The sequence below is a fragment of the Anser anser genome (genome assembly GCF_964211835.1).
Source record: "Anser anser genome assembly, chromosome: 12".
In the NCBI taxonomy this organism is placed as follows: Eukaryota; Metazoa; Chordata; class Aves; order Anseriformes; family Anatidae; genus Anser; species Anser anser.
In genome coordinates, this window is record NC_139733.1 from 12,626,470 (window position 1) to 12,640,028 (window position 13,559).

Here is a 13,559-nt window from a genome sequence, read left to right on the forward strand (position 1 = left end):
AAGTCATCTCTGCCTGCCACGCCGTGCTTGCTGTATGAAACTGGAGTAGACAGTGGTGAGTGGATGTGGACTTGCTCCCCTTGACATGGAGAGGAAATCTCTTCATCCAGTGCAGGAATCTTCTAAAGGAAGGTGGAAAGGGACAAGTTAAAGCACTAGATTTCCTCTGAAACCTCAATGCAAATTGTACAGAGGGGATGGATCCCTTAAAGGTGTGATTGTCTTTCATTTCCCATTTCTTTAGCATCTTCTGCTCGTGTTATTGCACAGTTGTGTGGTTGGTAAGTAGCACTGCTCTTATCTACAAGAAGGGAGACTCAGATGGGGATTTACCTACAGCTGCTGGGAGAAGTCTGACAGCAGAGCCCAGGACTCCCGCTCACGCCCTCCGGGCAGAGTTTACCTCGTTGTAGCTCAAGGGACAACTGCAAGGTTTGGTGGCACTCACAAGTGGCAGGTGAAATCCCCGGGAGGAGAACTGAACGAACACTCGAGTTCCCATCGAGGAGGCGCAGTGCCATGGCTGAGGGCTGTGAGCTGTTTTCAGCAGCTTTGTGCCTTGGCCCAAGGACTGGCCTGGCCTGTGCTTTCGTGTTCATGAAAATCCCCAGGGATAAGACGTGCTCAGTGGAACCAGTGCAAGGTGGCAGGCTGTTCCAGGGCGAGATCTGGAAATGCAAAACGCAGCACGTGAAGCTGAGATCAGCTTGTGAAGTTCCAGCAGTGAAGGAGCTGCTGTAGCTGCCTCCAAACCAAAAGCCATCCTCTTCTCCCAAGTGGTGTATTCCGTGTGACAAGTGAGGGGCAGTAGACGAGGGGGGTGAACCCTAGGAGTTCAACCAGGGTTGCCCTTTCTGTCTCCATCTCTCTCTTTTCTTTTTCTTTTTTTCCCTCTTGTCCTGGAGGCATTTCTTCGCAAGAAATCATGTCTGAGCTGGGCTTGGTCTCAGACTTGCATGGAGTCACCAGTGTGTTGAAGATGTATAGTGTCTGGGGCACACGAAGCTTTAATGCACTCTGGAATTAGAGATGTTGTTGTATGAGTTTATGTTCAAAGTGTATTTATTTTTCTGGGTGACCTTGTGAAATTTCCTTGCACCAGATCTGTATCTTGCTGTCCTGCTGCCTTCACCTAATTTGTTTTCTTGTGTGTGTTACCGACATCCAGTGAAGTGTAATTTGTTTGAGAAGTGGTACTCATAACAAGGATCCTGCTAGTAATCCCTGCTTTGAGTCCCTGTGTACACAATGTTCCAGGAGTAATTAAAGTCACAAACTTCAATCTTGAGGGATGCACGGGGGAAACCTGTCCTGAAATGAGGCTTGGCGTATCCGACTTCTATACTTCCAAGGCTCTTTGGAAGGATTTGCTATTTTTGTTCTAGGACTGAAGTAGATAAAAGTCTGACATCCTGAATTTACACGTCCTAACAACAGTGTTCATCAGTCAGTGTTGTTACCGTATCCTTTCTCTACACTTTCTCTCTATTAATTTTCCTCAGTAGTCTGCAGGGATCATTTGCTAGCTTGATTCAAATTCCTGCACTTTCCTGGCACCTTGTTTTGTACATCTTGCATCATGTACTTTCCATTTCTGTAATTCATTTAATCTGAAGCACTGGAATGGCTTTGCAGGTATTTATTGCATCTCTTTCTTCCCCCTGATAGGAGGTAACAGGTCATTTATACAACTTAATCCAAAGTCTCTTGGTTTCTGGGATTATTTGTTTTCCTTTTATTTTCCCCCTGGTTATCCTGGGGCCTGGTGGCAAGAGCAGGAATGAGTACAGGGAAGGTGCCTTTTTTGTGTATGCTGTTTCATTATGTTTTGCTCAGGGCACGGCTTGGCAGCTCCGCAGGTAAACTCCTGCAGCCAATTGTCCCCAGCCACGACGCTACTGTTGCCTGTCCTTAATTTTTGGATACGTCGGGCTTAGGGTTTGAAATAACGAAATTCTGTTGCATCAGTGAGTGGTTTTCCATTCCTTTTGGCTCTGGAAACGGATATTCACAGTTGGGTGAAGTTCATTTTAATTCTTACAAAACCAGAGCTGAATTTGTACAAGTTCCCGTTGTTCCGCTTTGGAAACGCGCTCCGCGTCCTGGAGCCCTTCCTCCCTCCCGGGGACTAATCCACGAGCTTGCAAAACGCGAGGGGTGCCTCCAGCTGTGGAGCAGAGGGGTGCCCAGGTTATCTCCCTTTCCCCGTGCATTCCTGTCTCTCGGCTTGTTGCAGAAGTGCGGCATTGTGCTGGCTGCGTGTGCCTTCTGATGGGGTTAGATAGCGGGATGTAATTACCACCCCCGAGGCAGAATCGCTATGCCGGCTGTAAAGAGAGAGGGTCGCAGTCCTAAAGGGAAATGATTTTAAAGCAATCTTGACCAATTCTATTGGAGGCATTTCAGACCACTTAAAACTCAGCCAGTCCTTCATGGCACTTGTGATACGTTCTCTTTATGCGGCGAGAGGCGATGGGACTAATGCTCGTCGAGGGATAAAGGAAATCTGATAAACTGCAGCACCGGCTTGGGCAAGCGGGGCGTGCTGCCGCGGGGGAGAGGCGCAGACGGTGCCCAGCCTCGATTGTTATTGTTCTTGATACTGATTTGGAAAAATGCAAGGCACTCGCAGAAGCAAGACGGTACTCATGCAGTCTGCCACCCCGGGCTCCCCGTGCTGCACGAGCTGTCCCCGTGCCCTGAGGCTGGGCTCCTGCAGGTGGGAGCGGATTGCTCCCGCTTCCCGAGCAGGCGGCTGTGCGCGCCGGTCCTGTCCCGAGATCAAAGCCAAGCTGCTCGCGCGTGTGCTGCTGGTTTGCCTCAGACGTTCAGGCTTCAAACGTGCCCTGAGTTACGAGGCAAATGAGGTCAGGGGTTGTTCAGTAGCAAATACCGCTTCGTGTTTTCATGGAAGGCAGAGTTCAGCATCCTTCGGCACGCGGTGGAGCTGCGGGCAGCGGCAGGCGGAGGAGAGATGCTGTGGCTGAGCCGATGGCCGTGGCAGTCAGCAGCTGCACGTCTTTCGGAGGCGCATGGGCAGGCCTGCTGGGATCAGCCCGGCCCTGAAAAGCAGGCACCGCTCCGCAGAAGTGATTTTCTTAATTTCAGCTCTTTACGGAGGCTGGATAGCCAGGGCTGTGTGGGTTAGCCAAGCTCTGAGCCAGTACCCAGGAGAGCAAGAGCAACTAGCAGTGAAATGCTCCATGTCTGATTTTCATCCTTTGAGCTCCTGTGTAATTTTATTGGAAAACAAAAATTGTTTAAATAATGGAACAGACCCAATGAAATTGTGCAGCGATGCAGAAGGGGCAAGGAAGGGTTATTTCCCTTCTTGCCGTTACTTTTCTCCTCCTGCCTCGCCTCCCAAACATGAGTGGAATCTGCATGGCAGGCGCCGGCAACATCAGCCTGGCCCGGTGGCTTTTCTTAACGGTGAGAACGAGATTAAATGCAATTAACATCGATTGAACAAAAACCCGTCCTCAGTTTGTACGCTGATTAATTAACAGCCATCCTTTCAGTAGTGACCCTCCGCAGAAGGGTGTTTGTTCCTCCTGGCCCTGCTATTTTCCAGCACATGTCCAAAATCAAAAGAGCCGAGCGTTGCCTTCCCCGCTCCCCGCCGCGACGGCCGGGGCTCGCGGCTCAGCGGGGAGGTGCAGCCCCCAGCTGGGCTGATTTTTCCTGCAGCCTGGTGACTGCCGAGCTGCTCAGTCGGTGGCAAAACATTTCCTGTTAAGCAAGGCTAATGACGGGAGCTCTCTCCGAGTTAGAACAATGATCAGAACAATCGGCTGGAGGAAATCGATGTTATAATGCATGAACAAACAGGTGAGTCTCAGAACAGCCAGAGATGAGCTGTGCTAGTAAATAACTTGCGATGCTGGCAGCGCGGAGCGATGGGAGGCGTCAGGGCAGAGCAAAGCAAACAGCGTGGCGGCTCTCCTGAGTCAAGAGAGAACGAGGAGCGGGGAGGCGACCAGAAAAGCTGTTTCTCTTTCTCGCGCTCTGTTTGTGGGGTGTGTGGACCGGGGGACTTCCACGTGAAGGCACTCTCTGGGGCGTTCTGACAGCGTGTCCTGCAAGCGTGTTGGAAGGCGCCTTCGCCGCCGGTAGGCTGGCTTTGAAGGCACCATCTGGGGAAGTAGCCAAGAAGTCATCGGGTGAACTTCTCTGCTTTGCAAAGCTATTAACACCAGCACAGAGGAGAGGGAAGACAAAACTCTCTTCATAGCTTTTTGAATTAATGCTTTTTGTTGCTGCCAGGCATGCTGCTGCCCCTTCGTATTCCAAACCCAAGGACAGCAAGTGTTGGGCTCCTGAAGGATGAGGGAGACAGAGCGGCTTTTCTGCGCGATAGCTATATGGCATGGAAGTGCTGGGATCCATTAGTCAGCACAGCTGCTCTGCAAAATAGCCAATACCCTGCGTGTAACAGAACAAATTGCACATAACCAAAAAATACCTACAGCATACATCACAACAAAGTGACTCAAATGTCCCTTGCAATGCGTCGGGGTGCTAATAGCCGCACAACAAATGCCTTCCCCAGCTGAAAGGCCTTGAACACCCGCCTTAGGACAGGTGAGGATTGTTGTAGTTTGTTAGCGCCTCTTCCCAGACTAACAGAGGTGCAGAAGTGGGGCGGTCGTGTTCCTGAAGTCGTGTGCCAACAGGTATTCTGGTTTTGAGAAAGCTGCCTGCGCATGGTGGAGAGCTAGGAACTACGGAGATTAATTTCTACTTTGTCACTGACACTCCGAGTGCACGGCGTCATTTATCATGGGGATCTGCCTTCTGATTTCCTCGTAGCTACGCAGAGCCCATATGTGCGAGCGCCCTGGTGTGACTGCTTGAAGGAACGTTAGAACAAAGGTACGGTATTCGCTGGAGAAGACCTGCAGGGTTTGCCCCTGTGAGACTGAAGGCTGGGTAAATAAATACATCTTTGCACAGCTGAGGCTTGGCAAACAGCATCCTTGGCGAACCCAGGGGGAGGAATTTCTTCAAGGCCTGGCTTTTGGGGAGGAACGTTCCTCCTCGAGGCTGAGAGCCGAGGCGCAGGGCAGGGCAGCGGGAGGTGGAGAGGACGCTGGGCAGCCTGAGCTCTGGTGCTGGGATGTCGCTGGCAGCAAAGGAGGAGGAACACGAGAGTGGTGCACTGAAAAATCTTCTCGCTGAGGCTTACTGTTCCTGAGGCCGCTGCTCTCCCATATGGGAGAAGGACGGTGCTGGGCTTTGACTGGGCTCCCTTCTCAGCGGGGTGGAACATGGAGCAGATGTGCCTTCTGAGCTTGACCCTTCCTCCTCACTCAGCTGGAACCAGCACTGGAAAGCTACCGGCTTCCCCGCAGCTGCTGCGAAGCGGCGGCTGTGTGAGCTGAGCAGCAAGCCAGCTCTGACCGCGGTCAGTTCAAAACCAGGGTCTCACAGGGCTGGAAGAGCGTGGATTGGTGCCTCGGGTTCCTGCTTGCCAGGAGAGGCGTGGAGGAGGTCGCTGCCTGCCCTCCAGCTGGACTGGCTCTCGGTGCTGAGCAGCTTGCCATGCCTGTTTTCCTGCAGCCACAGCTGCGATGAATTGCCTCGAACCCCTTTGTATGGACACAGTTCTTGTGTGTAGAGGCGCTGGAGTTCCTCACGCCTGGAACCTGGTCTCTGCCTGGTGTTGCATTGGCAGTGGCATCAAAAATAATCTGTCCGCCCGGTGCAAGAAGGGCAGCGTCCCCTCTCATCAGTGAGCGCAGTGCACTCTCCAAGGCTTTCTGAGACTGCAGCAGAGACAGCTACCTGCCAGCTGTGGGGCAGCTCCGTCGTGATGCATCTCTCAACTTCAGGCTGAGCCTCAACTTGATTAATTGGGAGCATCCCGTCGTGTGAGAACAGCTCTTGGTTGCAAGCTGCCTGGGCTTGCTGCACATGCAACTTGGCTGGTGCATACCTAAAGATAAGGGCGTGTAATAGAGGAAAGGCTTCTCCTTCCCTTTCTGGGCTCCTCCTGCCCAAGGTAAGTGTTGTGGCAGTCCATTGGCATCTTGCATGGAGGGTTCCAGGTTGGAAGGGAACCAAGGGGTGCCGAATCTGTGTCAGCGTGGCTGCAGAGCTAGCTGGAAATGAAACGCTGGTGTAAACGGCTGGCTTAGCGAAGAGTTGGTCTAGACTTGGAGATGTGGCGTCCTTCCATGCTATTATGCAGCGTGCGAGGCATGAAATCAACACCACCGTGCATTTAAGTAGTTAGCCACAGGTTTATGAACTGATGGCCCGGGAACAGTGAAAACAATTACGTGCATATGGTAGCGAGCATATTCTTATACGATGTGCTAACAGACCACAAGGCCTTCAGAGCTTCCTCTGTGCAGCGTGCAGCAGCTGTGCGACACTCGGCGGTGGCTGGCAGAGGAGACCTCTGGTCTCTGCCTCTGGCCCCCACGTTGTTAGCTCATACTGGTGCCTGCCCTGCCCAGAACGGGCAACAACGGGCCCCTGCCAGGCACGATGGCAGTGGTCTACATGAGCTTGGCAAATGGTGTGAGATCTGGGTTGGCATCTGAGCCGAAAAGTCCGAAACAGCTGGGAAGTCACCCCCTGTGCAGTGCGTGGTGCGCTGGGAGCGCTCCAGTTCCCGAGAAATGCCAACCGCCCCGAGCACTCTGTGCCCTGAGGAGGGAAGGGAAATTCATCAGTCACTCCATCCAGCGCAGGTTGGACTTTGAGGCAGTTGGGTCTGGCCGCTACTGGGAGCAGCGTGGGCTGATTGACGGTATCGTTACCTGCATCCTTCGTTCACAGAAACTTCCCTTGGTGCGAGCTGCACGGCAGGAAATTGGTGTCTCGCCTGTCTGGCATCTCATCAGCTCTGGGTCCAGCGCTCACTGTGCGAAAGGTTTTCAGAAAGCTTAGTCATCCAAAGTGAGACGGAGCCTGGTGTTTCTGCAGGAGGAGTGTTTGTGAGCCTCCAGCTGGACGTGTCCCCAGTACGTGGATGGGCTGGGCTGGAAAGAATTGATTGAGGTTAAGTGCTGGCTCTTTGCGTTTTCTCCTGAAACAAGTACAAGAATGTAGTTATGATTAAGAACATGAAATTGCGTAACTGTGCTTTTTTTTTTTTAAAGAAAATTACTTGAAAGAAAAGGCTTTAGTGCCTTCTATAAGGGTTAGCGGCAGAGTGGCCACATCAGTGGCTTTGTCACAAAATGTAGCGTTCCTTGACACTTAACTGAAGTGTTACAGTGTGAATGCAGCAAATTACCGTATTGCAAAATTGATTGTGAGTTGTTGCTGCTTTGCTCATTACAATTTGTGTGAATGCTGTTGGAGTTTTTAAAATGTATTGCTCTGTGCAAAACTTTTAAGTCAGTAATGATGACAAAAATTACCTGGGAAATTAGAGTCAGTCAAGTAATATTGATGGTTCGTTTGTCAGATTTCTGGATAAGCTTTGTCTAAATAATTTGGCAAACAATTTTCTCTTAATTCTCAAATCCTTTGAAGCTTTTCCAGTTCATTGTTGTTAGAGACAGGGCTGTCTTTGGAGATGCATGGTCAATGTAGGCTGAATACGCTGACTTCGCAGGTATAAGGCACTGAATATCAGCCTGCTGTGCAGAAGTAGCCTAGATGACACCCTCACCTTCTGATAGATATTGCCGAGTGTGGTAGCAGCATTAATCTGTGATGGTCTCCGTTCTGGTTCACTTTCAAGGAAGCACAGCCTCTTTCCTAAGAAAGCCTTGTTACACAAGGAGTAGAACGAGCACCAGTCCAGCCCTAGGCAGCTGGGTGACGAAATCACATGCAGCTAACTCTGTGGTCATCTGTCTGTAGCTGGCTTTAGCAAGGTGCTGTGAATGTGGGTAAGTACTCTCTGCTCTGTCTTCCATTTTGGAGGCGTACCTAGCCAGAGCGTGAGAAGAAAGCAGCAAGCTGATGGGATCACCCTCTGCGATTCTCCTGTTTGTGTCGCTACCACGACCACCAGCAGGTCGTTGTTACAAAGGAGTCGGTGCTGCCCCATGAGAGCTGACTACCTGGGGTTTGCGGTAGGGTCCAATGTCGATACCACAGACCCCCAGTGGGGAGAGGCGTTACAGCTGATGCCACGTGTGTGCTCGTCCACAGGTGATGGTGCTATTGGATTGATCTATTTGAATTTTTAGGAGTGAGAAGTTAAAATAGGAAGAGACCATAGCTAGCTCTGCAACCTCCATCTTAAAAGGTCTAAAGCCTCTTGCTCCTACCCGCAGAAAGTCCACAGCTCATGAACAGATACCTGCAGGATCTGAGGAGTTATCACTTACAACAGAGGCGATTGCTGCGAGGACAAAGCAGACATGAGTTTACTTTGAATTTTCGAAGGGTTTGGGTCTTAAGAAGAAGACTCTCAGTAGGGTAGTCTCTGGGTCCCTCTTTTCTGGTCCCGCTCCAAGTGTTGGGATGAGAGGTGTGTGCGTGTTTGGCAGCAGCTAATCAAAGTGCTCCCCTGTCCTGCTGAGGCTGGGACTTAGAGCTATGCTTACTCCTCCTGGTTAGCCGAGTCTGTGGCCTTTCCTGCTGTAGGCCATCAGATTTATAAGTCCTAAGCATTTACAACTGACCATATATTCTAGTTCACAGGATCAGTCTTGCCTTTGATATCATGACCTGCTCTCTTGCTTCTACAGTCCTCTGTCCCCCTGAGTGTCTTATTGTACTTTGCAGAAGGCAATACCTGGTAAATTTTCTGAGGGATTCTCTGTAGTCTTACCCCAGCCAGCATCGCTCCTTTGTTCCTGAAAGAAGCAGTCCAAGGTCAACAGCCGCATAGCTAACCTGCTGCCTTTTCCTTTGTCTCCTTTTCCTTCCAGGAGCTGTTAGTTAACTCTGGATAAACGTCAGCCGCCAAAGAGCAGAGGACAGGGACCACAGACGCCTTTGGAAGGCCCAGCACCCTTCTGGATAGACGCTGACCAAAACCGGTGCCTTCTGCCCTTCGCGGTCCAAGACAACGACGTGATTCCTCTTCTAATTGCCTGCATGTATTGGGCTCGGTGGATGCTTCTGGAGTTGGGAGGAGGGTCCTGGGAGAGGGGAACACTTGCTTCCTTTTTTTATTGTAATACAATGCCAAAAGCTGTCTTGACCCCAGCACAGCTTATAGCTTGGAGGTTTGCCCCGCACAGGCCTAGTTCACCCTGTGCTAGCTTTTGTTTCACCAACCCGTGTCTGAGTTTCAAGAGCTGTTATCTTTGTCCATTTGCTCCAGAAAAAGGGGTCTGAAATACTTGGAAATAACCCTGACTAGCCTGTTGGGATTAACTGTTCCTAGCATGCTCCCACTGGTTACACCAGCAGGCTTGTTTCTTCCCTTCTAAAGTTCCCTCCTAAACAATAAAGTGTTTAATGGTCACTGCGTGCTGTGAGATGCTTTCAGTCCCATGAGTTTGCAGATTGCCATTTTCTGCCTCCTACCTGTGCCAACAAAAACTCCCACCAAGTGTGGGGAATAGAACTATTTCCAGTCGTAGTTTATAAATCACAGAACTCGTTCATTTTGGTCTCAGGCTGAATGAATTTGGCTTATTTGAAAGTACTTGGAAGAGTGCAAAGTCCTGGCTGGTGTTGGTGAATCATACTGAAAAACCCTTTTCCTGCTGAATGCAGAGCCCTAGTTATCTTTCCTTGCACCGACTCTTGTGCACAGCTCCTCCTTTCTCTGCCACGAAACACATCCCTTTCAGCCTTGTGCTGGTTTTGTGCCCTCCGTGTGGAGCCGAGGCACAGCGGGAGCTGTGTGTGTCTGACATCTCATCCTCCAAGAGGTAGGATCAACAGATTTGCTAAAGACCTGTCAGCAAAACAGGGGAGCAGGTCTAGCTTGGTAACTTCATCCCCTTTCTCTGGCTGTGGCCTCTCCTCCATTTGGCAGTTTGCTGCTCGTGTCCTCTTTGACTGTAGCTGACAGATTCTGAGAAAGGTGAACGTGAATTTTTGGAGGTCATGTCAGAGCTGAAGGCAGTGTTTATGAAAATGGATGAGGGGGGCTGAGAACTGTTTTCTCTGTTACATTCTGCTTCGTCTCTTTCCTTTATGCAGCAGTTTAGAGCTTCATATCTTTGTTGAAGCAACAAAATTCCTTTCCTTCTTCTGGAGCATTGATGCCACAACTCTCTCCTTCCTCAGAAGTGTTTGCCTACCCGTGGCTCAGCGTTAGTCTCAGATCTTGCAAAAATTCCAGCTTTTTATCACTGTGCGGGTCAAACTTGCTGTCCCCAAAGGAAGAAAGAGAAGTTTCCAAAGCAAAGTAGGGCACTTTGTACACTCACACCTGATGTAGCAGCATTGGGTGGGCTTCTGCTGTGGCTGCCCTGCTGGCTTTTGGATCCGCTTGTGATAGTCAGGTTCTGCAGAGCCGCAGGACTTCTGACACCGCATGTGGAAATTTGGAGCAGCAAGGCCTGTCGCTGACTAGATTTTAAATTATTGTTGGTCTGAAGAGAAAAATACCTATTTTGTCTCTTCCTCATTTTCCTCTTACCCCCATCCAGTGTTGCTTTGGCATGAGTTATTTGCATGTCATTATTTCAGCTGCCCTAAATTGGGGGGGACTGTGATGCCAGGGCTGATTATGTGGCGGCACTGGACAATTTTCTCTGTTAGGCAACTGTAATACATTTCCATGTTCTTTTATAATGAGCTTTATTTACCAAATTGGCAATTCCTCTGTTGAGAAATAACTGATTACAGCATTCAGGGAGTTGCTGTCATCTCAAGATATGCAGGTGTCTGTGGAACATAAACAGATGTGATCGTTCAGACAGTGAACTCAATTGATAGAGGGTAGGGGAAAAAAAATCAGCCATAAAATCATAAATGTAACATCTCCAGCTAACGTTGGCCAGGTGCACTGCGGCTGTTTTGCAGACCAGCAAGGACAGAGTGGCACTCTCAGGCCATCCAGCGCCTCCAGACGAGAGACTGCTTGATTATTAGTTGAAAATACACCTCTTGCACATCATCCCACTTCAGTACTGGCTTGCCTAACCCTCAGCCTCTGGTGGCTTCCGAGGTCAGAAGTTAGTTCATCGTGTAGCCCTGGAGTTGGAAAATCCTGTCCGGCCATGCCAGGTTTGATTTTGGATACTCTCTGATGAACGTCTACAAACTTCCTGGTGATCCTGTGTTGTGGGGATTGCGGTCCCGTCTGCCTTCCAGACAGCCCCTTCCTTTGGTGTTGCATAGGGCCCACGAGTGGTTTTGTTGCTGCTGTTGCCCTGATCGTCAGCTTAAATATCTGAGCCTCGGGAGAAACATGACGAGGAGAGGTGTCAATAGGAAACTGCCAAAGATGAGGGTCAATTTGTGGAGCCTTAGAAGCCACCTGAGTAAAAAATCTACAGGTAGCACAGCTTTGAGTGTATTTTTTTCCCCTGCTACTATTCTTACTCTTTTTTTCCCCTGCTACCGTATTACTGAGGCCCTTGCAAAGAAGGAAGAAGCCCCAGATCTGCCCTTAAGCTCCCTCTCCTTCTGTTTCTCCTTGACTGCTTGTTGGATATCCAGAGCGTTATTTTTTTTTCCATGCAGGATTGTGACAGCAGGTGTCAGTTACATTCCAGAGTAGCAGAGATCGTTATTCCTGGTGCCTGGTGGCCAGTGTTGAGTAGATGTCCTTATCGCACAGCCACCATCGCAGTTGGCATTAATGGGAAGCTTGGCCAACAAGGATAAGCATGGGCTGAGTCTTTTGTAGAAGCTGAATTGGAGGCAGTTCCCTCCAAGGCAAGTCTGAGGTGGGGTACGGGCAGTGAGCCACACTGCTGTCTGTGCTGCACGTGCTGGATGAAAAGGAGCTCTTTCGTGCCCAGGAATATCCGTGACCTTTTTCACCTACTAAAACCCAAACTGCCCGATGCCAGATGCAGTTCAGCTCGATGCTCCATTCAGCCGAACAGCTGCATGTCCATTTTGCCTGCCCGGTTTCTGCAGTTCTGTGTGCAAATTGGGTAATTGTGTGTACGAATGCATCCAGTAATTCAGCTGCAGTGTGCACAATTGTGGTAATTTCATGTAAAAATACAGGTTTTCAGAGTGCCCGCTTTACAAGTAGGAATTGTTTTAAAACTGGCCAGATGAATGAAGGAACAACCTTTTTATTCGTGCATAATTTCTTGGTGTTGTGGGAAGGAAAAAGAACACAAACAACAAAGTTAGAGGAGATACAGCAAATAACAGAACTGACAGAAATTTTCCAGTAGGCTTCAATAGCTTTTTAAATGAAACATTCAACAAGCACTTTGAGATTCCAGCGTGCAAGGACATCTCAGGCTCTCTAAGCACCAAATTTGTGATCTTGCATATAAACACAACCCATTGCCTCCTGTTGTTAATATTTCACACTTGGCTTTGCAAGATGTTTTATCTAATATCCTCTCTGCATTCAGGCTTCTACCAACTCTGCCTTGTCCACAACAAGAGAGGCTGGAGGAGGAAGGCAATTGCCAAGCATGTCTGTAATCTATGTAGGAGGGTTTTGTGTAGCTGTAGGGGGAGAAGAGTAAGTCTCATTTCTTATTTTATAGTCTGCTGAATCCTGTGATCTCGTGCTGTGCGCTCCTTTCCTAGGCAGAATTTTTCCATTTGTCTTTCGGGTTGTTGTTATTTTTTATTTCCAAACTGGTTAAAAGTGTTTGTCTGTAGCTTGTCGCTAAATTGTTTACATCTGATTCCCTTAAAACACTTCATTGCCAGCCTTCTGCGCATCTCGGGACCACGTTCTTCAGTTTGCCTGGTTACTTGGTCTTTTCAGGTTAGAAGCAGGATCGATACAAGGACTCTCCTCTCCTCCCCTTCCTTCCCAGTGCCTCTAACAGCTGCTGTAATTAGATGCACCTGGTTAAAATACAGCCTGCAACTGCAACAGCTCTTTCTGCCACCCCAGGGAGCTGTCGCACCCTTTTCTCTTTTCAGCAGGCGCAGCACCCCAGGAAGCTTGTGGCAGCCTGATGGGCTGTTCAGAGCCCTGCGGGTCCGTAGCCCCACACCTGCTCTCCTTTTTAGTTTTATATTTTTATATTTATTGTCCTTGGAGGAGATGGATGTGATATTCCTGCACCAATTCTCATGACCTCCTTATCTGTCAGCCTTATCACTCTGCTCTTTGTGCACGCCTTGGCTTCCCATCACTTCCCCAGGTCTCCTAGGCTGATGTGCTGGGAGGCTGAAGGGTGATGTGGACTGAAGTGATCAGCCTGGACCAGTAGTCGTCCGAGTGCTGAGCTTGTTCAGGGCAGTAATGATGCCCCTCCGCCTCCCGCCCGGTGTTAATTACGCCGGCAGAGTGCTAGTTGCACAGCCTGGGGCAAAGCTAGAGGGAGCAAACGGAGCAGCCGTTGGTCTCAGGAGGGCTCCATGTCAAAAGTGCCTTGAATTTAATGACACACGTGCTCTTTTCAGACTTTTTACAGAGGTCAGCAAGCACTTGGCAAAGAACTTTCCTTTGTCATCCTGCTTGGGACAGCAGCAAACAAAGTTTAGTTTCCAAGTCAAAGATGAAATCAGCTGCTCCCTCCGGGGCGTGTAAC

At 49.7% G+C, this 13,559-nt stretch overlaps 1 protein-coding gene across 2 annotated transcripts in view; it reads left to right on the forward strand.

Annotated features, from left to right (window-relative positions):
• Positions 1–9,385, forward strand: part of CHCHD6 (coiled-coil-helix-coiled-coil-helix domain containing 6) — a 110,883-nt gene extending 101,498 nt beyond the window's left edge. For both annotated transcript variants that reach the window (XM_083795838.1, XM_083795839.1), the window contains one exon: positions 8,844–9,385. In XM_083795838.1, coding sequence (XP_083651964.1) covers positions 8,844–8,867 — 24 coding nt within the window. In that variant the 3' untranslated portion in view covers positions 8,868–9,385. The remainder of the gene's footprint in view (positions 1–8,843) is intronic.
• Positions 9,386–13,559: the final 4,174 nt, after the last annotated feature.